We start from the raw sequence: 25,398 nt of genomic DNA on the forward strand, positions 1-25,398 counted from the left end.
GTTTGCACCTGGAGAGGCATCCTTGTATGAATTCAGGAAATATTATCTACTACATACATGCCTTCCTCCAAAGCTATATTATTTTCAGTGCTCACAAACTTTTGTGGAAGAGATTCCAGATTCTAAAATCAAGACTCCACCCTCAGATCTCAGAGGCTTATGGGTCAGTAAGCAGACGTGAAGTCACTCCAAGAATGACCATGTCACCCAGCTCTAGATGGACAGATATCACAACGTGGGGTGAGACACCCACGTATCACTCTCAGAGGATACATCCCACTAAGCTGGTTCTGTCCTGATTACTGCTCAGGGATTCCTCCTTCCAAAGACCTGGGTTCTGGGCTTTTGATGCTGCCTTTCTTTTCTATCAACTTTCTTCTCCTGTTCCCCTCTCCTGGGACCCGGAGCCCTGTTTACAACTCAAGTTCATACATCAAATTCCCTAGGAGGAAGGGAGGCAGCTTCTCTGCACAGCTACATATGAGAATTCTCTGGCCACGAGTTCAGAGTTGTGAAGCAGCACTGATGGGGCCCTTCTAGCACCATGTCCTCTGACGTAGCTCAGACCTTTGTGCTTCAACCCCAGACCTATCCTCTCCTACCAAGGTCACTCAGGTAAGTCACCTGGCAACTTGAAGACTCAGTTTCCTACTCCTGTGTAAAATAGGGGAAAAAATACCAACATCTCAAGGTGGCTGGGAGAACTCTCTGGGAGAGCGTGTGTGCTGCACCACAGGCAGCTGGGGGCTCAGTAACAGCAGCCTCCTGAGCCCGGTCCCCCATCCAAAGGCCACTGGTGCAGGGCTCTGCCAGGCCCTGGTCCTGGGGCAGCAGGTGTTTACTCCTTTCTATTTGGTTCTCAGTTCCTTTATCTGGGCTTCCCTGGTGGCTCAGATGGTAAAGAATTCACCTGCAATACAGGAGACCTAGGTTTGCTCCCTGGGTTGGGCAGATCCCCTAGAGAAAGGAATGGCAACCCACTCCAGTATTCTTGCCTGGAGAATTCCCATGGACAGAGGAGCCTGGCGGACTAAGTCCATGGGGTCACAAAGAGTTTAATGCAACTGAGAGACTTTCACTTTCTGGTCTAAGACAGGGGTCAGCCAGCTACAGGCCGAACCCAGTCCACTGCTGACTTTTACAAATAATGTTTTATGAGAACATAGTCATGCTCATTTGTTTACATATTATCTACAGCTACTTTTAAACTACAAAGTACAGTTGAGTAGTTACAACAGAGACCTATGGCCCAGGAAATAAAAAATACATTTACTATCCAGCCCTTTATAAAAAAACTTTGCCAACCCCTGGTCTTGAACCACCTGCCTTGCCTGCTTCACTAACACTCCTCTGGTACAAACAGAGGAACCTGGGTTTTCTTCTGCTTCCTTGTTCACCTCAGAGCCCATAATCCTGAGCTCCCCAAACTCTATAGACAGTTGCTTCCTGGGTCATCCACCGCCCCTGGAGATCTAGATATACCACTGCTTCTTCTAAGGAAAAATGGCAATCTGACCCAGCCTCTGCCATGCTCGGCTCAGACAATTTCGGTGTTAACGGCCTCTGTCCTCCAGAAGAATAGATAAAGACAATGTGGTATATAAATACAATGGAATATTACGCAGCCATTAAAAAGAATGAAATAAGGCCATTTACAACAACATGGATGGACCTAGAGAGTGTCATATTGAGTGAAGTCAGTCAGAGAAGGAGAAATATCACATGACATCCCTTATATGTGGAATCTAAAAGGAAATGACACAAATGAACTCACTTATAAAACAGAAAGAGACTAACAGACTGAGAAAACGAACTCATGGTGGGAAGGTCATGTACACACTGCTATATTTAAAATGGATAACAAACAAAAACCTATTGGATAGCACATGGAACTCTGCTCAATGTTATGTGCTAGCATGGATGGGAGGAACGTTGGGTGTAGAATGGATACATGTATATGAATGGCTGAGTCCCTTCACTTCACCTGAAACTATCACAACACAACACTGTTAATTGGCTATACACCAATACAATTTTTGTTTTGTTTTGTATTTTGTCCTGGTGTTAAAAAAAATAATAAAAATTTAAAAAAAAAACAACAACCCACAGCTTCTATCCTCAAAATCATTTCTGCCGGACCACAATGACCTGTCTGCCCCTGTCCACACTGGCCCAGACTCTGCCGCTGGCTGATTCCTAGTGCTCTGGAAGAGGACACAGGGTCAGCCCCAGGTCACCTTCATCATCTCTTTGGACAGCTCCCGCATGGTGGCCTGGATTTCCGGGATCTTCACAAGACTCTGCATGGCCTTCATCACTTCTGTGCTCTTCTGCAGGGAACCAGCCACTCGCAAAACCGCTGAAAGGCAAAGATAACACGATCGTTCGACACAAAGTGGCACAGGATGGAATAGACAGGCAAATCACAAGCTGCTCTAATAAAAGTCAGCGGGGGTGGGCGGACTCCCAAAGCTATTTATGTACCTGCAGACTGCATGACTGTGCTGGCTGACCGAGACTGACTTTGCTAAACTGAGTGTTACTTTGGCTACAATAGGTACAAATTCTTCAGGCACACCAAGACTCACATCTGAAGGCCTGAGTCTGACCCTGAGGGAACGAAGCTAGCTAGGAACGACTGTGACATCAGGACAAGTCACACACAGAAGAATGTCTCTAAGCCTTGCCAGGGCCAGACTGGAAAAGAAGCTTTAGGCAACGCAAGTAACGCTTCCCACACACCAGTTAATGGATTGCAGCTGCTCTGGGAGGGACCTGCCACTGATCAACAGGAAAATGAGAGAAAATGTCAGTGTAAGGTAGTTACAGTTAGAAAAAATTCTCTATAGTCCAAGATCATACACATACTACATATTCTTCTTTTCAATATTTATTTATTTGACTGTGTGGAGTCTTAGTTGAGGCACACAAGATCTTTCATGCAGCAAGCAAGCTTAGTTGCCTTGAGACGTGTGGGATCTTAGTTCCCCAACCAGGGATCAAACCTACATCCTCTGCATTGGAAGGTGGATTCTTAACCCCTGGACCATCAGGGAAATCCCTATATTCTTTAAAAGAAATCATGGTAGTAAAAAATTATGATTTCTCCCCTCTAAAGTTTTTAACAGGTCAAAATAGTTTGTTCAGTTCAGTTGCTCAGTCATGTCTGACTCTTTGCGACCCTATGAACTGCAGCACACCAGGCCTCCCTGTCCATCGCAAACTCCCAGAGTTTACCCAAACTCATGTCCATTGAGTCAGTGATGCCATCCAACCATCTCATCCTCTGTCATCACCTTCTCCTCCTGCCCTCAATCTTTCCCAGCCTCAGGGTCTTTTCAAATGAGTCAGCTCTTCACATCAGGTGGCCAAAGTATTGGGAGTTACAGCTTCAACATTAGTCCTTCCAATGAACACCCAGCACTGATCTCCTTTAGGATGGACTGGCTGGATCTCCTTGCAGTCCAAGGGATACTCAAAAGTTTTCTCCAACACCACAGTTCAAAAGCATCAATTCTTCACCACTCAGCTTTCTTTATAGTCCAACTCTCGCATCCATACATGACCACTGGAAAAACCATAGCCTTGACTAGATGGACCTTTGCTGGCCACCCTTCACATCTGTTTTGAAATTTCATGGGACTAGATGTTCTGAGAAATGCCTCACGTTTATCTGTTCGCCAAAACAGGGCCCCCAGCTACACTGGGAACCACCACCCATCTACTTCTATCTGAATCCAGACTCCAGGAAGCTATTGCAGCTAAGGAAAACAAGGTGCAAGTAAGTGGATGACCAGAGAAGTGCCCATCTGACACATGCAGCATTTTGTGATTTTTATACAGGAATAAGAAGTTCACTAGTTGCAGAGAATACTTCACTTCCCTTGCACTCTTAATTTCCTGTGAAAAGGGAAGAGGCAGTATCAAGCGTCTGTATGGCTAAAATAGGAATGAATTATGCTATTATAATGACAAAAAAAAGACAAATTCTAAAGTGTTGAAGTTACTGCTGATTGTTGTAAAAAGGTAAATGATGGGAGGAAGAGAAGAAAGGGGAAAATAAAGCAAATTCCATATAGTTTTGTTTGAATGATAAAAGTTGGATGTCTACACAGGCCGATGTTTTATCCTAATTTGCATCCAGAGTCCGTATCCCAGAGGGAGGGGCTCTGGGATTGAACATGACATGTGTTCAATAAAGTTTTTTGAAATAGCAAAAATAAATGGAAACAGAAAAACATGATGTGACAAGTGTTAAGTTAAATACTGAAACATTTGCATTTTGAAAAAGGTATGACTTATTGATTGCTAAAAGAAATAAGAAAAGGAAGACTCAATATAGTGGGGAAAAGATGAAGCAAAACTAAACTCAGAAACAAAACTAATTCCAATAGTATTTAATTTGATAACTAGTCAAGGACTGGTAAAGTGGATTTTTAAAAGGACAAAATAAATGTATATGTACCCTGGAATCTCAAAACCAAAAAGATATGAGAAAAATAAAAGACAGGACCAAAATATTTTTTATGTTACACAAGAAAAAAAAGCACGTGTCAGGAAAAATTATTTTATAAGTAAACATAGTTATCCCCACAAGAGAATGAGAAAACAAGCCAAAAGCTGGAAGAAAAGATTTTCATCAGACATTTATGATGAAAAGGATTATGGTCTAACATATACAAAGAAGTCTTAAAGCTCTTCAAGTGTCATATTTACCATCGATGATAAATATCATCTATGTCATATTTATTATCTAATATAAGTATCTATAGTTATCATCAATAAGGAAATGAACAACCCAATGAAAAACAGGCAGGATACCTAAACAAGCAACTCAGAGAAGACATACAGATGGAAAAAAAAGCACACATAAAAAGATGTCCAACATCCTATGTCATTAGGGAAATTAAAGTTAAAACAACAATGAGGTACCAGTACATATCTATTAGATTGGACAAAACCCAAAACACTGATATCAAATGCTGGTGAGGATGTGGAGCAATAGGAACTCTCAGTCATTGTTCGTGGGAATGCAAAATGGTACAGCCACTTTAGGAAACAGTTTGTCAGCTCCTTATAAAACTAAATATACTCTTAACATATGATTCGACGATAGCCCTCCTTGGCATTTACTCAAAGGAGTTAAAAACTTATGTCCACACAAAAACTTGCACATGAATGTTCATAAGAACTTTATTCATCGTAATTGCCAAAACTCAGAATCAACCAAGATGTGGTTTACAAGTAAACAATAATTGATAAATAGAGTGTGGGACATCAACACAGTGAATATTAACCAGCACTAAAAAGAAATGAGCTTCCTTGAAAAAACATGAAGGAAACCTTATATATATATCACTAAGTGAAAGAAGTCAATCTAGGACTTCCCCGGGGGTCCGGTGGTTAAAAATTCACCTGCCAATGCAGGGGATATGGGTCCAGTCTCTGGTCTGGGGAGATTCCATATGCCATGGAGCAACTAATAAGCCCATGCACTACAACTACTGAACCCACGTGCCCACGTGCCTGTACTCCACAAGCAGAGAAGCCACTGCAATGAGAAGTCTGTGCACTGCAATGGGAGAGCACCCCCCACTAGCTGCAACTAGAGAAAACCCATGTGCAGCAATGGAGACCTGCTGCTGCTGCTAAGTCGTTTCAGTCGTGTCCGACTCTGTGCAACCCCATAGATGGCAGCCCACCAGGCTCCCCCGTCCCTGGGATTCTCCAGGCAAGAACACTGGAGTGGGTTGTCATTTCCTTCTCCAATGCATGAAAGTGAAAAGTGAAAGTGAAGTCGCTCAGTTGTGTCCAACTCTTAGTGACCCCACAGACTGCAGCCTAAGAGGCTCCTCCATCCATGGGATTTTCTAGGCAAGAGTACTGGAGTAGGGTGCCATTGCCTTCTCCAAAAGGAGACCTAGCACAGGCAAAAATTAAATAAGCAATTAAAATATTTTTTAAAAAAGAAAATCTAAAAGGCTACATACAGTATCATTCCAAGTATATATGACATTCTCAAAAAAGGGAAAATTATGGAGACAATAAAAAGATCAGTGACTGCCAGAGTTAAGGGTGGGACAGATGAACAGGCAGAACACAGAAAATTTTCAGCTGTATACATTTCACAATAAAATAAGAATCTCCAAAAATAAAAAGGTTAATATTCTACAGCAAACATAAAGTTAGCATTATAAAAGCTAGCTGACATTTAAACTGAGAAAGGTCACAGTCACACAGAGGGGGTTGTGAAACACACGAGCACTTCATGCTTACAGCTCTTTGTGCTTTTGATGATGGCTATTCTGACTGGTGTGAGGTGATACCTCACTGTAGTTTTGATTTGCATTTCTCTAATAAAGAGCAGTGCTGAGCATCTTTTCATGTGTTTATCAGCTATCTGTATGTCTTCTTTGGAGAAATGTCTGTTTAGATCTTCTGCCCACTTTTTGATTGGGTGTTTGTCTTTCTGGTACTGAGCCGCATGAGCTGCTTGTATATTTTGGAGATTAATATTTTTCATTTGCTATTACTTTCTCCTATTCTGAGGGCTGTCTTTTCACCTTGCTTATAGTTTCCTTTGCTGTGCAAAAGTTTTTAAGTTTAATTAGATCCTACCTGTTTATTTTTGTTTTTATTTCCATTACTCTAGGAGGTGGGTCATAGAGGATCTTGCTGTGATTTATGTCAAGAAGTGCACTGCCTATGTTTTCTTCTAAGAGCTTTATAGTTTCTGGCCTTACATTTAAGTCTTTTACCCATTTTGAGTTTATTTTTGTGTATGGTGTTAGGAGGTGTTCTAGTTTCATTCCTTTATGTGCAGCTGTCCGGTTTTCCCAGCACTAACTTACTAAAGCGGAGAAGGCAATGGCACCCCGATCCAGTACTCTTGCCTGGAAAATCCCATGGACGGAGGAGCCTGGTGGGCTGCAGTCCATGGGGTCGCTAGGAGTTGGACACAACTAAGCGACTTCACTTTCACTTTTCACTTTCATGCATTGGAGAACGAAATGGCAACCCACTCCAATATTCTTGCCTGGAGAATCCCAGGGACGGGGAGCCTGGTGGGCTGCCGTCTATAGGGTCGCACAGAGTCGGACACGACTGAAGCGACTTAGCAGCAACAGCAACTTACTAAAGAGGCTGTCTTTTCTCTGCTGTATATTCTTGCCTCAAAGACAAGCTGCCCATAAAGCTTCTAGTAATTTAATATAAAATTAGTATTTAATATAAAATAAGTCATAGGGATGTAATGTACAGCACAGGGAATTATAGCCAGTAATAATGCAATAACTTTGTAGGGTAACAGTTATTAGATTTACTGAGGTGATCAAGTTGTAAAGTATATAAATGTCAAATCACTATTCTGCACAGCTGAAACTAGTATAATATTGTATGTCAATTACACTTCAATAAAAAAGAAAAAAAGCCAGTCCCAAGAGGTTACTTACATATGGGCTGATTCCATTTATATAACATTTTTGAAATAATAAAATTATAAAATTAATGTGGCAGCCAAGATGGGAGAGGAGTCTGGGGGAGAATGGATACATGCATATGTATGGCTGCCCCTTAGCTGTTCACCTGAAACTATCACATTCTTTGTTAACCTGCTATACTGCAATACAAAATAAGAATTTAAAAAAAAAAAAAAACAGATTAATGATTGCCAGATATAAAGAGGGGGTGCACAAAGCTTTCACACAACAAAGGAAACTATAAGCAAGGTGAAAAGACAGCCCTCAGATTGGGAGAAAATAATAGCAAATGAAGAAACAGACAAAGGATTAATCTCAAAAATATACAAGCAATTCCTGCAGCTCAATTCCAAAAAAATAAATGACCCAATCAAAAAATGGGCCAAAGAACTAAACAGACATTTCTCCAAAGAAGACATACAGATGGCTAACAACACATGAAAAGATGCTCAACATCACTCATTATTAGAGAAATGCAAATCAAAACCACAATGAGGTACCATTACACGCCAGTTAGGATGGCTGCTATCCAAAAGTCTACAAGCAATAAATGCTGGAGAGGGTGTGGAGAAAAGGGAACCCTCTTACACTGTTGGTGGGAATGCAAACTAGCACAGTCGCTATGGAGAACAGTGTGGAGATTTCTTAAAAAACGGGAAATAGAACTGCCATATGACCCAGCAATCCCACTCCTGGGCATACACACCGAGGAAATCAGATCTGAAAGAGACACGTGCACCCCAATGTTCATCACAGCACTGTTTATAATAGCCAGGACATGGAAGCAACCTAGATGCCCATCAGCAGACAAATGGATAAGGAAGCTGTGGTACATATACACCATGGAATATTACTCGGCCATTAAAAAAAATTCATTTGAGTCAGTTCTAATGAGATGGATGAAACTGGAGCCCATTATACAGAGAGAAGTAAGCCAGAAAGATAAAGACCAATACAGTATACTAATGCATATATATGGAATTTAGAAAGATGGTAACAATAACCCTATATGCAAAACAGAAAAAGAGACACAGATGTACAGAACAGATTTTTGGACTCTGTGGGAGAAGGTGAGGGTGTGATGTTTTGAGAGAACAGCATTGAAACATGTATATTATCAAGGGTGAAACAGATCACCAGCCCAGGTTGGATGCATGAGACAAGTGCTCGGGGCTGGTGCACTGGAAAGACGCAGAGGGGTGGGGTGGGGAGGGAGGTGGGAGGGCGTATCGGGATGGGGAATACATGTAAATCCATGGCTGATTCATGTCAGTGTACGGCAAAAACCACTACAGTATTGTAAAGTAATTAGCCTCCAACTAATAAAAATAAATGGAAAAAAAAACAGATTAATGATTGCCAGATATAAAGAGGGGGTGGGGTGGGAAGGAAGTGGGTGTGGTTACAGATGTGCAGTATGAGATAGCCCTGTAGAGATGGAAACTGGAAGAATTCTAAAACTTGACTGTATCAATGCTGACCTCCTGGTTGTAATACTTACTTTAACTCTGTAAAATGTTACCATTGGGGGAAAGTGGGGAAAGGGTATACACAGAATCTCTCTATATTATTTCTTACAACTCCATGTATGTGAATCTACAATTCTCTCAAAAAGCTTAATTTTAAAAAACCCTCAGAAAAGAGTATATAAAAACAAAGCAACATTATGTTACCATGTCTGCTGGAGATACAAATGAAACACACACACACACACACAAATACAAGTTCTGCTATAAATTATAACAATGACCAAATATGGAAACAAAGCAGCTAAATATAGATTTAGCTTCATAATCATAGATACAAAGACCAATGGAAATATTCTCAGTCTGATCTCAATAATTAAAGTAACAAAATTACAAAGCTGTTTCCACTTATCACAGGTTCTTGTGGCAATTATAGCTAAATTTAAATAAATCAGAGAAAAAATTGGCTGATTCATGTCAATGTATGACAAAACCCACTGCAATGTTGTGAAATGGTTGGCCTCCAACTAATAAAAAGAAATGAAAAAAAAAAAGAAAGAAAAAATATTAAAGATGGCATCAATAGCAAAATGCAATTCCCTGAGAGCAAGGGCCCAGGGGAGCAACACACTCACAAAAGCCATCTTAAACATGGCAATCATAAGCAGAATGAAGAGTTATAAGAAAATATGGAGTCTTACAATGACGTTTCACAAAATTAAGTTAAAGTTACAAAGTGTCCAACTCTTTCTGAACCCATGGACCATATAGTCCATGGAATTCTCCAGGCCAGAATACTGGAGTGGATAGCCTTTCCCTTCTCCAGGGGATCATCCCAAACCAGGGATGGAACCCAGGTCTCCAGCATTGCAGGATTCTTACCAGCTGAGTCACCAGAGAAGCCCACTACAGGGATAGGTAGGGCTTAAGACTCCAGAGGGGTGACTACTTCCAGTCACCTAATGCCAACCATGGACACTCACACTACACTTACAGCTGAGTAAAATGATTATTCCTATGAAGAATAACTATAAAACAAATGGAGACAATCAATTCACGAGGGAGATTTTTCACACTTTAAAATTTTTCTATATTGTATTTTGTTTGTGCAAAGGAAAAATATTTCATATGAAAAAGATGAAGCTCTACAGAATTTGAATTTATAAAGTTTCGTCCCCATTAAACTCTTAACTCTCCATTCCCCTCTCCCTCCACCATTGGCAACCACCATTCCACTTCTCTCTGATTCTGACTATTCTACATACGTCATAGAAGTGGAATCACATAGCATCTGGCCTTCGGTGACAGGCATACTGCACTTAGCATAATGCCTTCAAGGTACCCCAAGTTGTAATGTATCAGAACTTCCTCCTCCTTTTTTATATTTTAAATATTTGGCTGCACCCTGCGGCATGTGAGATATTAGTTTCCTGAACAGGAATTCAACCACTGCCCCCTGCATTGGAAGGCAGAGTATTAACTACTGGACCACTAGTGAAAGTGAAAGTCGCTGTTGTGTCTGACTCTTTGTGACCCCCCGTGAGCTATGTCCATGGAATTCTCCAGGCCAGAATACTGCAGTGGATAACCTTTCCCTTCTCCAGGGGGTCTTCCGAACCCAGGGAAGTCCCCAAAACCTCCTTCCTTCTTAAGGCTGAATAGTAGTCCACTGAACTATATATACTATGTTTTGTTTATCCATTCATCCTTCAGTGGACAACTGAAATGTCTTTACCTTTTACTGTTATGAATAATGCTGCTATAAACATGGACGTAAAAATATCTGTTTGGAGTCTCTACTTTCAATTCTTACTTATCTAGAAGTGGAATTTCTGGACCGTATGATAATTTTGTTTCCCGCCCCACCTTCTTAGCTTCTCTTAACTTTCTCTCCCAACCAAAACATACTTATCATCTGTCTTGTTCTGCAAGAAGCTGCTGTCAGAAAGTAACACTTGGAAAACATCTAATCATGACAATGTATTAATAGCTGACAGGGCTTAATACACCACCCCTCCCAGGGTCATCTGCATTTGAAAAGAGAAACATCTTAAGGAGAAGAAATTACTTCAGCAAATGGTGGCTTTTCAAACAGTAACAGGCTCAGGATGGGATGGGGACATGGGAACTCATGTCACAGTATTTCTAGTTTTCTCTTTTCTCACTCGCAAAATTGTAGACGTCCCCCTCCCTCTCTGTTCTGGGTTCTAGTATCAATTACCTTCTCTGTTGTATTTAATTTGCCAACAGACAACATCCAACTATAAACCCCCTCAACAATCCTCCATGGGGACTCCTCCGGCCAGGCACCGTGCTGAGGGGCTGGGGGAGCAAGGCGACCTGCAGGAGCCAGTCTGGACAGCCCCAAGGAGAGTCTTCTGTGTCTCTTAGGCCTGCTTCTCCCCACATCCAGGCTTCCAGAGTCTTTTAATGCCCTGTGCTCTTTCTGGGTTCAGGGTTTAAAGCACCTTAGGCTTATTTCTACCTTCACCACGTTCACTTACTTGGCATCCAGAGCAGTTCTCCAGTGTCCTCTCTCGCCCTCATCCCACCAGACTAACCCAGCTGGGCCCTGACCATCCCTTCTCAGGTTCCCCTGCCTCCTGCCTGGCTGCACCTGCAGCTGTGCTCACAGTACTCCATGAGGCTCTCTCCTGTCTAGGAGATGAAGTCACCAACCTCAGCAGAGCTCTCCAAACTCTGACTGCAGATTACCTTTCCAGCCTCACCTCCCACGACCCTGTCAAGCATTCGTGTCACATTGAATCAAGGGCTGTTTGCTAAGCACAGTCTGAACTACTTCACCTGCGCCTCCGGGACCCCACTGCTCTACCGGGACGCCTCTCTGGTTCTCCCTCAGAGCTCTGTTTCTGCACCCCCCACTGCAGCTGATCTGCAAGGCCTCCACATTTGAATCTGAAAAGCCCTGCTCTCCTTACAGCTGTCCCAACTGTCTTCTTCACCAACCTGCTCATCTTTTCCAGCCATCCTTTCCCCTTGCTCCCAGGTACCCCAACCTCCCAGAACTACTTCCTTCAGGGTTCAAATACATAGTTCTTTTGGCCCTGGGGTCTTCACACAAGTGACTGACACTCTGGTTGGAATAAGCACCCCCCCACCTTAATTACTCATCCTTCAGATATCATCAGAGACTGAGACCCTTGAGTGCATTTCCCTTTTATAGTCTCCTAGTGCTCATTACAGTGTACATTTATAAATACCCATTTACTTATTAAGTTTATTATTTATTATTAGGTATGCTTCTTTTTATTAAATTTATTTATTTTTGCTTTTTACTCCAAAACTAGAGGCCAATGACTGTGTCTGTACAATTCACTATGTCTGGTGCCCTGAAATATATCTGGCATATAATAGTGGCTAAAATAAATGGATTTATTACATGAATTATCATTTTTCTCTTTGTAGCTTAAGCTACCAGCCTGAGAAGACTGCAGAAGCTTCTTATGAAACTCAAACTTAATCCAACCTCTCCATTCTCTTCCCTCCCTCTCTCATAAAAAGAGGAGAGAGATAAGGAAGAAAAGGGTGGTGGGGAGAAGGCGCTCTGAGAAACAATGCAAGGAACATAAAAAAAATTCTAAAAACTATTAAGGAGGTAGGGAATGAACTAGGAGTTAGAGTTAGTAGATGCAAACTATTACATACAGAATGGATAGAAAACAAGGTCCTACTACCATATAGCACAGGGAGCAATATTCAATGTCCTGGGTAAACCATAATAAAAAAGAATGTATATTAAAAAAGACTATCAATAATAAGTAACAAATTATATTCATGAAATAAGAATAAAATGATATTTTAAAAATATCAGAGAACTCTTTTCCAAAAATTAAAATTAAGACAGCTAAAATAAAGAATTCATGAAAAGAAACAAAAAATAGAGACAATTTAGAAAGTGTCAGAAGGCAGAACACAAAGACAAAATTGATGATGGCAACAAAAATTATATTTAGAACCCACACGTATAGCAGTTACCAAGCACTGAATTAAGCCTCACAACTACCCTATGAGAAAGGTACTATTATTATTTCCAAAGTGAAAACAGGAAAGAATAGAAAAAAATTATAAAGGATCAGCGCAGGAAATCTAGCATTTGACTAAAATCTTTTCCTATCAGAAACAAACAAAATACAGTGGAAATGAAATGATCACATTAACATACCCGAGAATTGAAAGACCAAGGAACAGACCCATGTGGAAACATCTGCAGAAGAAACTACATGAAGTCTTGGATTCTCAGGGGAAAACATAGGGAGAAGTCAGGGATATAGATGAAGTGAGGCTAGCCAAGATGCTTGGATGGGCATATTAATTTTGACATATCCATTAAGAATGAATAGAGATGCCAGCTATACCCTGCAAGTCAGGCCTGAAGATAATAATCTGGAAATCAATGGCATTTAAAGGCATGAGGTTAGATGAGCTCACCTACAGGGAGAAAGGAAAGATGGAAAAGAGGAGAGGAGCTAGAAAAGAATATTTTAACATAAGTATCAAATAGCAGATATTTTACTTTGCAGGTGTGGTAAAGCCATAAAGGCTATATATTTGAAACAACAAAATATGTTGTTATGGGTATACATTTAAAGAATAACAGGCTCTTGACTATGCTGTTTGTGTGTTATATTCATTATTGGAAGTACATGCTACAGGAGAAGAGATTTTTTTTCACATAGATTAGTGAATATTTGTGAGCTATAATTCCTTGAAAAGATATTTGGGGATCAGTACATAGGAAGAAAAGGTGAAGAGAAGAGTGTGATCAAGCCCACTAGTTCCCAGAGAGATGTTATAACATTTCTCAAAAATTAAAAAGTCTGACAACGGCTGATGAAAATGTTCAGAAAAAAGAACCCTCATCCGCTGCTGGTGGGAATACAAATTAGCCTCTTTGGAGAGCAATTTTGCCGTTCTAGTAAAATTTAAACCCAGCTATTTTTAATGCAGCAATTCTACTTCTGAGGATATAACTGTCCTAAAGAAACACGTGCAAAAGTGAAAAGACATTCATAGCAGTACTGTTAGTAATAGTAAAAATTGAAAGCTTAAGTGTTCATCAATAGGGAAAAGAAAAATAAAATGTGATACATTCACAGAATACAATACCACCTAGGAGTTAAAAATATATATTTATCATCTCAAAACATATTCATCATTAAGCTGGTATGGTAAATATCATGCCAAAATATATTCTTATATGGGTATGTTTCAACCTCACAATGATAAATGGGAAACAATGCAGAATGAGACACAAAGTATACCATTTATACACATTTTAATAGTCATGATAATGGTTACTTCTGGGGAGGCTGAAAGAGAAGGGAATGGGATTGGAAAGATTTATCAGACAAGCTTCAAGTTTAGTAATACTGCTTTCTAAAATAAAAACTGAGGCAAATATAATAAAATGTCAAATTTTATTGATTCTGGGTGTTAGATACATGTGAAGTTGCTTGGTCTATCTAACCTTTGTGACCCCATGGAATTCTCCAGGCCAGAATACTGGAGTGGGTAGCTGTTCCCTTCTCCAGGGGATCTTCCTGACCCAGGAATCAAAGCAGGGTCTCCTGCATTGCAAGTGGATTCTTTACCAGCTGAGCTACAAGGGAAGCTCTTGTTAGGTACATAAGCTATCCTACATATTATCTTCGCAACTGGGGAGAAGAGTCTGTGTATATAGTGCCTGATTCATAGGAAGAGAAAACGCAAAATAAGCTAAATGTTTTCCGATGTTGATCCAGTAAAGGAAACACTGAAAAAATTTAGAATAGTCTTATCATGGTCAACTGAACACGTACCTTTTCAGCTGGCTGCAGAAAAAGACAGAAGTAAATATGAATATTTCACTGATGCCTGTAAAGGGTAAGTGTATTTAGTTTTCAAAATAACAGTAAGATTACACTATTTCTCTCTGGTACTGAATACTTGGCTTGTCCAAAAGGCATATATGTAGGTTATTTATCCAATATTTAAACAGCCTAAACACATCACTTTAGGACTGAAATAAGTTTTTAAAAGTTAAGAAGATGGGGGAGGAGCCAAGATGGCGGAGGAGTAGGACGGGGAGACCACTTTCTCTCCTAGAAATTCATCAAAAGAATAACTGTACGCAGAGCAAACTTCACAAAACAACCTCTGATCGCTAGCTGAGGTCATCAGACGCCCAGAAAAGCAGCCCATTGTCTTCGAAAGGAGGTAGGACAAAATATAAAAGATAAAAAGTGAGACAAAAGAGCTAAGGACGGAGATCCGTCCTGGGAAGGGTCTTAATAGAGGACGTTCTCAGCCACGGGGAAACCCTCGCACTGGCGGGCCTGGGGGAAGAGTTTGAACCTCAGAGTTTGAATCTGACTGGGTGGGATAGAATAAATAAAACCCACAGATTACGAGCCTAAAAGCAACTCCCAGCAGAAAAGTACCCCAGACGCCCGCATCCGCAACCAGCAAGTGGGGGCGGAACGGAGAGGAGTGGGCGGCATTGCTTGGGGCAGGGTCCGGGCCTGAGTGCCCTGAGGACAATCGGAGGGAGCTTTTGTGAGTTCCCAGCTTGAACTGTGGGACAGCAAAAGAGAGAGAGAAAATTAGCTGGCCGGAACACACTGCCGGCCGTCCACAGAACAAAAGGACCGAGAAAGTCCTGAGAAGAGCTCGCAGGCTGCGGACCGGCCCAGCCCCGCCGGAGGCAGGAGGCAGGGGGGAGGGGAAGGGGGCAGGCTCTGCCCCAAGGACCGCATCCCCTGCCACACTGCAAACAGGCCTCCACCTTCTAATCAAAGACCTCCCGAGATTCTGGATGGTCGACATCCGCCGGGAGGGTCGTGGCTAGACACGGTACACGCGCCCGGCCAGTGCGGGCAGGGACTGGGGCTGGGGACGCGGAGGGCAGAAGGCGCACGCACCCGACTGGCGCGGGTGGAAACTGAGGCTGGGATCGCGCAGGGCAGAAGACGCGCCGCACCCAGGGAGAGAGCGCCCGTCAAGCGCCTGGCTGCCTGAGCCACTCGGGCGGCGTAGGGACAAACCGCAGGCGCAGCTTTGTGTTCCACACTTTTGTGGATCACCCGAGGGCTGGAACCGCCTGGAGCCTGAGCAGCCCAGACGGAGAAATAGCGCCGGCCCCTCCCTGCAGCGCCAGCCCCACCCCGGAGCGCGAGGGAACTCGCTACCTGAATAAGAATCCATCTCCACCCGCCTGTGTCAGGGCGGAAATTAGGCGCGGAAGAAACCGGCAACAGAAGCCAAATAAACAAAGGGAACCGCTTCAGAAGGGACCGGTACAACAGATTAAAATCCCTGAAGAAAACACCGACTTCACCGGAAGGGCCTGTAGATATCGAGAAGTGTAAGCTGGAACGAGGAGATATCTGAAACTGAGCCGAACCCACACTGACCGCAACAGCTCCAGAGAAATTCCTAGATATATTTTTTTCTTTTTTCTTTTTTAAGTAAGAAAAAAATTTTTTTTTCTTTTTTCTCTTTTATTTTCCTTTAAAATGCCCTATTACTCCCCCATTACTCCTTAACTTTCATTTTCATAAGATTTTTATGATTTTTTTTTATTAGGTAAAACAATTTTTTTTCTCTTTTTCTTTTCTTTTTTCTTCTTCTCTTCTATTTTCTATTTTTCTTTTTCTCATTTCTTTTAAAGTCATCTAGTACTCCTCTTACTACTCCTTAATTTTCATTTTCGATACACTATAACCTTACAGGGGAAAAAAAAAAAAAAGAAGAAGAAGAGAAGCCCTATTTTTAAACCAAACTTCATATATATTTCTAAAATTTTTTTTTTTATGTTTTGGTTTTTGTTTTTAATATAGTATTTTTAAGAGTCTAACCTCTACTCTAGATTTTTAATTTTTGTTTTTCAGTATATGATATAAATTGTGAACATTTAAGAATCCAATATTCAGTTCCCATTTTTATTCAGGAGTGTGTTGATTATTCTCTCCCAATCTTGACTCTCTGTTTTCTACCTCAGAACACCTCTATTTCCTCCTTTCCCCTTCTCTTCCCAATCCAATTCTGTGAATCTTTGTGGATGTCTGGGCTACGGCGAACACTCTGGGATCAGACAACTTCGTAGATCTGTCTCTCTCCTCTTGAATCCCCCTTTTTCTCCTCCTGCTCATCTCTATCTCCCTCCTCCCTCTCCTCTTCCTCATGTAACTCTGTGAACCTCGCTGGGTGTCCCTAACGGGGGAGAAACTTTTCACCATTAGTTTTCACCAATAAAACCTAGAAGTTTTATTATCAGTGCTGTATGGTTGGAGAAGTCCTGAGACTACAGGAAGAATAAAACTGAAATCCAGAGGCAGGAGACTTAAACCCAAAACCTGAGAACACCAGAAAACTCCTGACTACATGGATCTTTAAGTAATAAGTGACCGTCCAAAAGCCTCCATACCTACACTGAAACCAACCACCACCCAAAAGCCAATAAGTTTTAGAGCAAGACATACCACGCAAATTCTCCAGCAACGCAGGAACATAGCCCTGAACGTCAACATACAGACTGCCCAAGGTCACACCTAACACATAAACCCATCTCAAAACTCACTACTGGGCACTCCATTGCTCTCCAAAGAGAAGAAATCAAGATTCACGCACCAGAACACTGACGCAAGCTTCACAAATCAGGAAACCTTGACAAGCCAATCGTTTAACCCCACCCACTGGGTAACACCTCCACAATAAAAAGGAACCACAGACCTCCAGAATACAGAAAGCCCACTCCAGACACAGCAATCTAAACAAGATGAAAAGGCAAAGAAATACCCAACAGGTAAAGGAACATGAAAAAAGTCCACCAAGTCAAACAAAAGAGGAGGAGATAGGGAATCTACCTGAAAAAGAATTTAGAATAATGATAATAAAAATGATCCAAAATCTTGAAAGCAAAATGGAGTTACAGATAAATAGCCTGGAGACAAAGATTGAAAAGATGCAAGAAATGTTTAATAAAGACCTAGATGAAATAAAAAAGAGTCAATTAAAAATGAATAATGCAATGAATGAGATCAAAAACACTCTGGAGGGAACCAAGAGTAGAATAACGGAGATAGAAGATAGGATAAGTGAGGCAGAAGATAGAATGGTGGAAATAAATGAAGCAGAGAGGAAAAAATAAAAAAGGATCAAAAGAAATGAGGACAACCTCAGGGACCTCTGGGACAATGTGAAACGCCCCAATATTCGAATCATAGGAGTCCCAGAAGAAGAAGACAAAAAGAAAGGCCATGAGAAAATACTCAAGGAGATAATAGCTTAAAACTTCCCTAAAATGGGGAAGGAAATAGCCACCCAAGTCCAAGAAACCCAGAGAGTCCCAAACAGGATAAACCCAAGGCGAAACACCCCAAGACACATATTAATCAAATTAACAAAGATCAAACACAAAGAACAAATACTAAAAGCAGCAAGGGAGAAGCAACAAATAACACACAAAAGGATTCCCATAAGGATAACAGCTGATCTATCAATAGAAACCCTCCAGGCCAGAAGGGAATGGCAGGACATACTGAAAGTAATGAAAGAGAATAACCTACAACCTAGATTACTGTACCCAGCAAGGATCTCATTCAGATACGAAGGAGAATTCAAAAGCTTTACAGACAAGCAAAAGCTGAGAGAATTCAGCACCACCAAACCAGCTCTTCAACAAATGCTAAAGGATCTTCTCTAGACAGGAAATGCAGAAAGGTTGAATAAACGTGAACCCAAAACAACAAAGTAAATGGCAACGGGTCCACACCTATCAATAATTACCTTAAATGTAAATGGGTTGAATGCCCCAACCAAAAGACAAAGATTGGCTGAATGGATACAAAAACAAGACCCCTATATATGCTGTCTACAAGAGACCCACCTCAAAACCAGAGACACATACAGACTAAAAGTGAAGGGCTGGAAAAAAATATTTCACGCAAACGGAGACCAAAAGAAAGCAGGAGTCGCAATACTCATATCAGATAAAATAGACTTTCAAATAAAGGATGTGAAAAGAGACAAAGAAGGACACTACATAATGATCAAAGGATCAATCCAAGAAGAAGATATAACAATTATAAATATATATGCACCCAACATAGGAGCACCACAATATGTACGGCAAACACTAACGAGTATGAAAGAGGAAATTAATAGTAACACAATAATAGTGGGAGACTTTAATACCCCACTCACAACTATGGATAGATCAACTAAACAGAAAATCAATAAGGAAACACAAACCTTAAATGATACAATGGACCAGCTAGACCTAGTTGATATCTATAGGACATTTCACCCCAAAACAATCAACTTCACCTTTTTCTCAAGCGCACACGGAACCTTCTCCAGAATAGATCACATCCTGGGCCATAAATCTGGTCTTGGAAAATTCAAAAAAATTGAAATCATTCCAGTCATCTTTTCTGACCACAGTGCAGTAAGATTAGATCTCAATTACAGGAAAAAAATTGTTAAAAATTCAAACATATGGAGGCTAAATAACACGCTTCTGAATAACCAACAAATCATAGAAGAAATCAAAAAAGAAATCAAAATATGTATAGAAACAAATGAAAATGAAAGCACAACAACCCAAAACCTATGGGACACTGTAAAAGCAGTACTAAGGGGAAGGTTCATAGCATTACAGGCTTACATCAAGAAACAAGAAAAAAGCCAAATAAATAACCTAACTCTACACCTAAAGCAATTAGAGAAGGAAGAAATGAAGAACCCCAGGGTTAGCAGAAGGAAAGAAATCTTAAAAATTAGGGCAGAAATAAATGCAAAAGAAACTAAAGAGACCATAGCAAAAATCAACAAAGCTAAAAGCTGGTTTTTTGAAAAAATAAACAAAATTGACAAACCATTAGCAAGACTCATTAAGAAACAAAGAGAGAAGAACCAAATTAACAAAATTAGAAATGAAAAGGGTGAGATCACAACAGACAACACTGAAATCCAAAGGATCATAAGAGACTACTACCAGCAGCTCTATGCCAATAAAATGGACAACTTGGGAGAAATGGACAAATTCTTATAAAAGTATAACTTTCCAAAACTGAACCAGGAAGAAATAGAAGATCTTAACAGAACCATCACAAGCAAGGAAATCGAAACTGTAATCAAAAATCTTCCAGCAAACAAAAGCCCAGGACCAGATGGCTTCACAGCTGAATTCTACCAAAAATTTAGAGAAGAGTTAACACCTATCTTACTCAAACTCTTCCAGAAAATTGCAGAAGAAGGTAAACTTCCAAACTCGTTCTATGAGGCCACCATCACCCTAATTCCAAAACCAGACAAAGATGCCACAAAAAAAGAAAACTACAGGCCAATATCACTGATGAACATAGATGCAAAAATCCTTAACAAAATTCTAGAAAACAGAATCCAACAACATATTAAAAAAATCATACACCATGACCAAGTGGGCTTTATCCCAGGAATGCAAGGATTCTTTAATATCCGCAAATCAATCAACGTAATACACCACATTAACAAATTGGAAGATAAAAACCATATGATTATCTCAATAGATGCAGAGAAAGCCTTTGACAAAATTCAACACTCATTTATTATTAAAACTCTCCAGAAAGCAGGAATAGAAGGAACATACCTCAACATAATAAAAGCTATATATGACAAACCCACAGCAAGCATCACCCTCAATGGTGAGAAATTGAAAGCATTTCCTCTGAAATCAGGAACAAGACAAGGATGCCCACTCTCACCACTACTATTCAACATAGTGTTGGAAGTTTTGACCACAGCAATCAGAGCAGAAAAAGACATAAAAGGAATCCAGATAGGAAAAGAAGAAGTGAAACTCTCGCTGTTTGCAGATGACATGATCCTCTACATAGAAAACCCTAAAGACTCTTCCAGAAAATTACTAGAGCTAATCAATGAATATAGTAAAGTTGCAGGATATAAAATTAACACACAGAAATCCCTTGCATTCCTATATACTAACAATGAAAAAACAGAAAGAGAAATTAAGGAAACAATACCATTCACCATTGCAACAAAAAGAATAAAATACTTAGGAGTATATCTACCTAAAGAAACAAAAGACCTATACATAGAAAACTATAAAACACTGATGAAAGAAATCAAAGAGGACACAAACAGATGGAGAAACATACCGTGTTCATGGATTGGAAGAATCAATATTGTCAAAATGGCTATTCTACCCAAAGCAATCTATAGATTCAATGCAATCCCTATCAAGCTACCAACGGTATTTTTCACAGAACTAGAACAAATAATTTCACAATTTGTATGGAAATACAAAAAACCTCGAATAGCCAAAGTAATCTTGAGAAAGAAGAATGGAACTGGAGGAATAAACCTGCCTGACTTCAGACTCTACTACAAAGCCACAGTCATCAAGACAGTATGGTACTGGCACAAAGACAGAAATATAGATCAATGGAACAGAATAGAAAGCCCAGAGACAAATCCACGAACCTATGGACACCTTATCTTTGACAAAAGAGGCAAGGATATACAATGGAAAAAAGACAACCTCTTTAACAAGTGGTGCTGGGAAAACTGGTCAACCACTTGTAAAAGAATGAAACTAGAACACTTTCTAACACCATACACAAAAATAAACTCAAAATGGATTAAAGATCTAAATGTAAGACCAGAAACTATAAAACTCCTAGAGGAGAACATAGGCAAAACACTCTCTGACATAAATCACAACAAGATCTTCCATGACCCACCTCCCAGAATATTGGAAATAAAAGCAAAAATAAACAAATGGGACCTAATGAAAATTAAAAGCTTTTGCACAACAAAGGAAACTATAAGTAAGGTGAAAAGACAGCCCTCAGATTGGGAGAAAATAATAGCAAATGAGGAAACAGACAAAGGATTAATCTCAAAAATATACAAGCAACTCCTGAAGCTCAATTCCAGAAAAATAAATGACCCAATCAAAAAATGGGCCAAAGAACTAAACAGACATTTCTCCAAAGAAGACATACAGATGGCTAACAAACACATGAAAAGATGCTCCACATCACTCATTATCAGAGAAATGCAAATCAAAACCACAATGAGGTACCATTACACGCCAGTCAGGATGGCTGCTATCCAAAAGTCTACAAGCAATAAATGCTGGAGAGGGTGTGGAGAAAAGGGAACCCTCTTACACTGTTGGTGGGAATGCAAACTAGTACAGCCACTATGGAAAACAGTGTGGAGATTTCTTAAAAAACTGGAAATAGAACTACCATATGACCCAGCAATACCACTTCTGGGCATACACACTGAGGAATCCAGATCTGAAAGAGACTCGTGCACCCCAATGTTCATCGCAGCACTGTTTATAATAGCCAGGACATGGAAGCAACCTAGATGCCCATCAGCAGATGAATGGATAAGGAAGCTGTGGTACATATACACCATGGAATATTACTCAGCCGTTAAAAAGAATTCATTTGAATCAGTTCTAATGAGATGGATGAAACTGGAGCCCATTATACAGAGTGAGGTGAGCCAGAAAGTTAAAGAACATTACAGCATACTAACACATATATACGGGATTTAGAAAGATGGTAACGATGGCCCTATATGCAGGGCAGAAGAAGAGATGTAGAAGTACAGAACAGACTTTTGAACTCTGTGGGAGAAGGGGAGGGTGGGATGTTTCAAAAGAACAGCATGTATATTATCTGTGGTGAAACAGACCACCAGCCCAGGTGGGAGGCATGAGTCAAGTGCTCGGGCCTGTTGGGCTGGGAAGATCCAGAGGAATCGGGTGGAGAGGGAGGTGGGATGGGAGACCGGGATGGGGAATTCATGTAACTCTATGGCTGATTCATATCAATGTATGACAAAACCCACTGAAAAATAAAAAAAAATTTAAAAAAAATTTAAAAAAGTTAACAAGATACAGAATAAATAGTTTGTCTTATTTTTTAACTCTTTCTCAACTCATGGATTATTTTCTTCAGTATCTGGAGAAAGAAACTGATATATTCACTATTGTTGCTGCTGCTGCTGCGTCACTTCAGTCGTGTCCGACTCTGTGTGACCCCACAGACGGCAGCCCACCAGGCTCCCCTGTCCCTGGGATTCTCCAGGTAAGAACACTGGAGTGGGTTGCCATTTCCTTCTCCAATGCATGAAAGTGAAAAGGGAAAGTGAAGCGCAGTAAAAATAAAAACCCACAACCAAATGTTAAAATTGAACATAAAGAAATACTTTCAGAGCCAAATACAACCAAATAATGAATCAGGCATTCATCTGGCACCAGCCTCTAAACTGAAACATTCAAGTCTTCTAATTCTTCAATGTGATGTACTCATCAGAATAGTAACTGACAGAGCTGAAGATGCTGTTTTTTTTTTTTCTGGTTACGCCATATGGCTTGTGGGATCTTAGTTCCCCAACCAAGGCTTGAACCTGGACCCTGGTAGTGAAAGCATGAGGTCCTAATCATTGGATTAGGACCACCAGGGAATTCCCTGAAGATATTCTTTAGTGGAAAAATTTCCCTGTAATTTCAGAGTCTGTACTCTGTCGAATTATCTGACAGTCATCTGCTGCTATTCTCAAAGAACTCTAGTTCTGGGTTTAGGATTTCTTCATTTAGCCAAAATTAAGTAAGAAAAGAAACTAACTGGATGTAAAATGTAACCTGTGCCTCAAGCTGTCAGTGACCTGGAGAAATATGCCTGTGAAAGATGGCAAACCATGTTATACTGGATCCTGAAAGCTAAGTAGATTAGTAGGTTTCTTCTTAAATATTATAATGATTAAAAAATAAAAATTAAGTCCACATATACACTGAATACCTAATACATGGCTGGCAGGTTGCTAAGATGTAAGAAAGCCTCAGGCTGAGAGCCAGAGATGAGGCAGAGAAGGAGGGGAGTAACAGCCAAAGTCAAGCTTAGACTATTTAAAATCCTACTTGCGGCAGCTCTGGGTCCAGGACAGAGGAAGCTCTTTCTTCGTTCTCCCTCTAAGGCCTGGGCCCACTTCTTATTGCTAGGACTCAACCTTCAGATCACTTTTCAACACTGTTCACATGAGGAAATGTCTAAATTCTAAACGAAGTAGGTTGAGGTGTAGATGTTCCCATTACTTCAACAATACTGGCAAAAGAAAATCAATAACAGTAAAATAAAAATGAAAGTAATAAGTATTATTTTACTTTTGTGTAACTCCCCAACTAAGACAATATAGAGAATAAATGCCAGAGCTCAGACGGTTCTTCCTATTCAAGGAAACTAGTGTTATGATAATGGCAAGAGCCTCAGTTAATGAGGTGGTTTTAAGAACCGCTGTCTTACCCAGCTGGTTCTTCATCCCCATGAGCACTGAGTTCATGTGTGCTTTGGATGCGTAGAGCTTGCTCACAGCCTTCCTTGACCTGATCATCTCCTTGGCCAGAACAACACAGACATCTTTCTGACCCTTCTTGGCAGCATCTTTCACAGATCGTTTCACTTTTTCTTCTTCTCTTTGGATATCTAAATTTAGGACAGAACACAAAACACCAAAAGATTAAGGGTAAACCAGATGGCATCACTGACTCAATGGACATGAGTTTGAGCAAACTCGGGGAGATACTGAAGGACAGGGAAGCCAGCATTCCATGGGGTCGCAAGGAGTTGGATATGACTTAGCGACTGAAGAACAAAAAGGAGATTTACTAGCACTGAAATCTGTTCTCACTGTGATCTAAATGTGTCTATTAAGTAGGAAGCAGGAGGATATAAGCCAAATAAAAATAATAAATCATTTCTAATATTATTTCCAATATCACATTAAAGTATTATAAGTGTAAACAGAAAAAAAAAAATCCTATTACACCAGACAAAATGTCAAAACTGCTTTTGCAAGCCCATTCTAACATCTGTTGGTACTGGTATTAAGGAACCTACAACTTAAGGAAAGCCTGAACATGCTAAAAGTATTACAACACAGCATGATGACTTACTGACATACATCATGAAATGATGATCATGGTAAGTTTAGTTAACATCCATCATCTCAAACAAATACAAAACACAGAAAAACATTTCTTCCTTGTGATGACAACTCAGGATTTACTCTCTTAACAGCTTTCATATATAATATACAGCAGTATTAATTATATTTATCCTGTCATACATGACATCCCTAGTGCATATTTATCTTATACTAGAAGTCAGTACCTTTTGACTACCTTCATCCAATTCTCACTCCCTGCAAACTCAACCTCTGGTGACCACAAATCTTATCTCTTTTTCTATGAATTTGCTTGTTTGTGGTTTTTTGAACTATAAGTGACCTACAGCACTATGATAGGTCCTGGTGCACAGTGTACATTACAAAATGATCACCACAATAAGTCTAGTTACCATTCATCATCCTATAAGGATATATTATTACTGATTATATTTCCCACTCTGTACATTTCATCCCTGTGATTCACTTAT

At 40.3% G+C, this 25,398-nt stretch overlaps 1 protein-coding gene across 2 annotated transcripts in view; it reads right to left on the reverse strand.

Moving 5' to 3' along the window:
- Positions 1 to 25,398, reverse strand: part of LOC136164338 (charged multivesicular body protein 3) — a 100,450-nt gene that overhangs the window by 3,248 nt on the left and 71,804 nt on the right. For both annotated transcript variants that reach the window (XM_065929160.1, XM_065929159.1), the window contains 2 exons: positions 24,268 to 24,447; positions 2,238 to 2,359 (listed from right to left, as the gene is read on the reverse strand). In XM_065929160.1, the coding sequence (XP_065785232.1) occupies positions 2,238 to 2,359; positions 24,268 to 24,447 (302 nt within the window). The remainder of the gene's footprint in view (positions 1 to 2,237; positions 2,360 to 24,267; positions 24,448 to 25,398) is intronic.

This window comes from Muntiacus reevesi, chromosome 3 (genome assembly GCF_963930625.1).
Source record: "Muntiacus reevesi chromosome 3, mMunRee1.1, whole genome shotgun sequence".
NCBI classification, from domain to species: domain Eukaryota; kingdom Metazoa; phylum Chordata; class Mammalia; order Artiodactyla; family Cervidae; genus Muntiacus; species Muntiacus reevesi.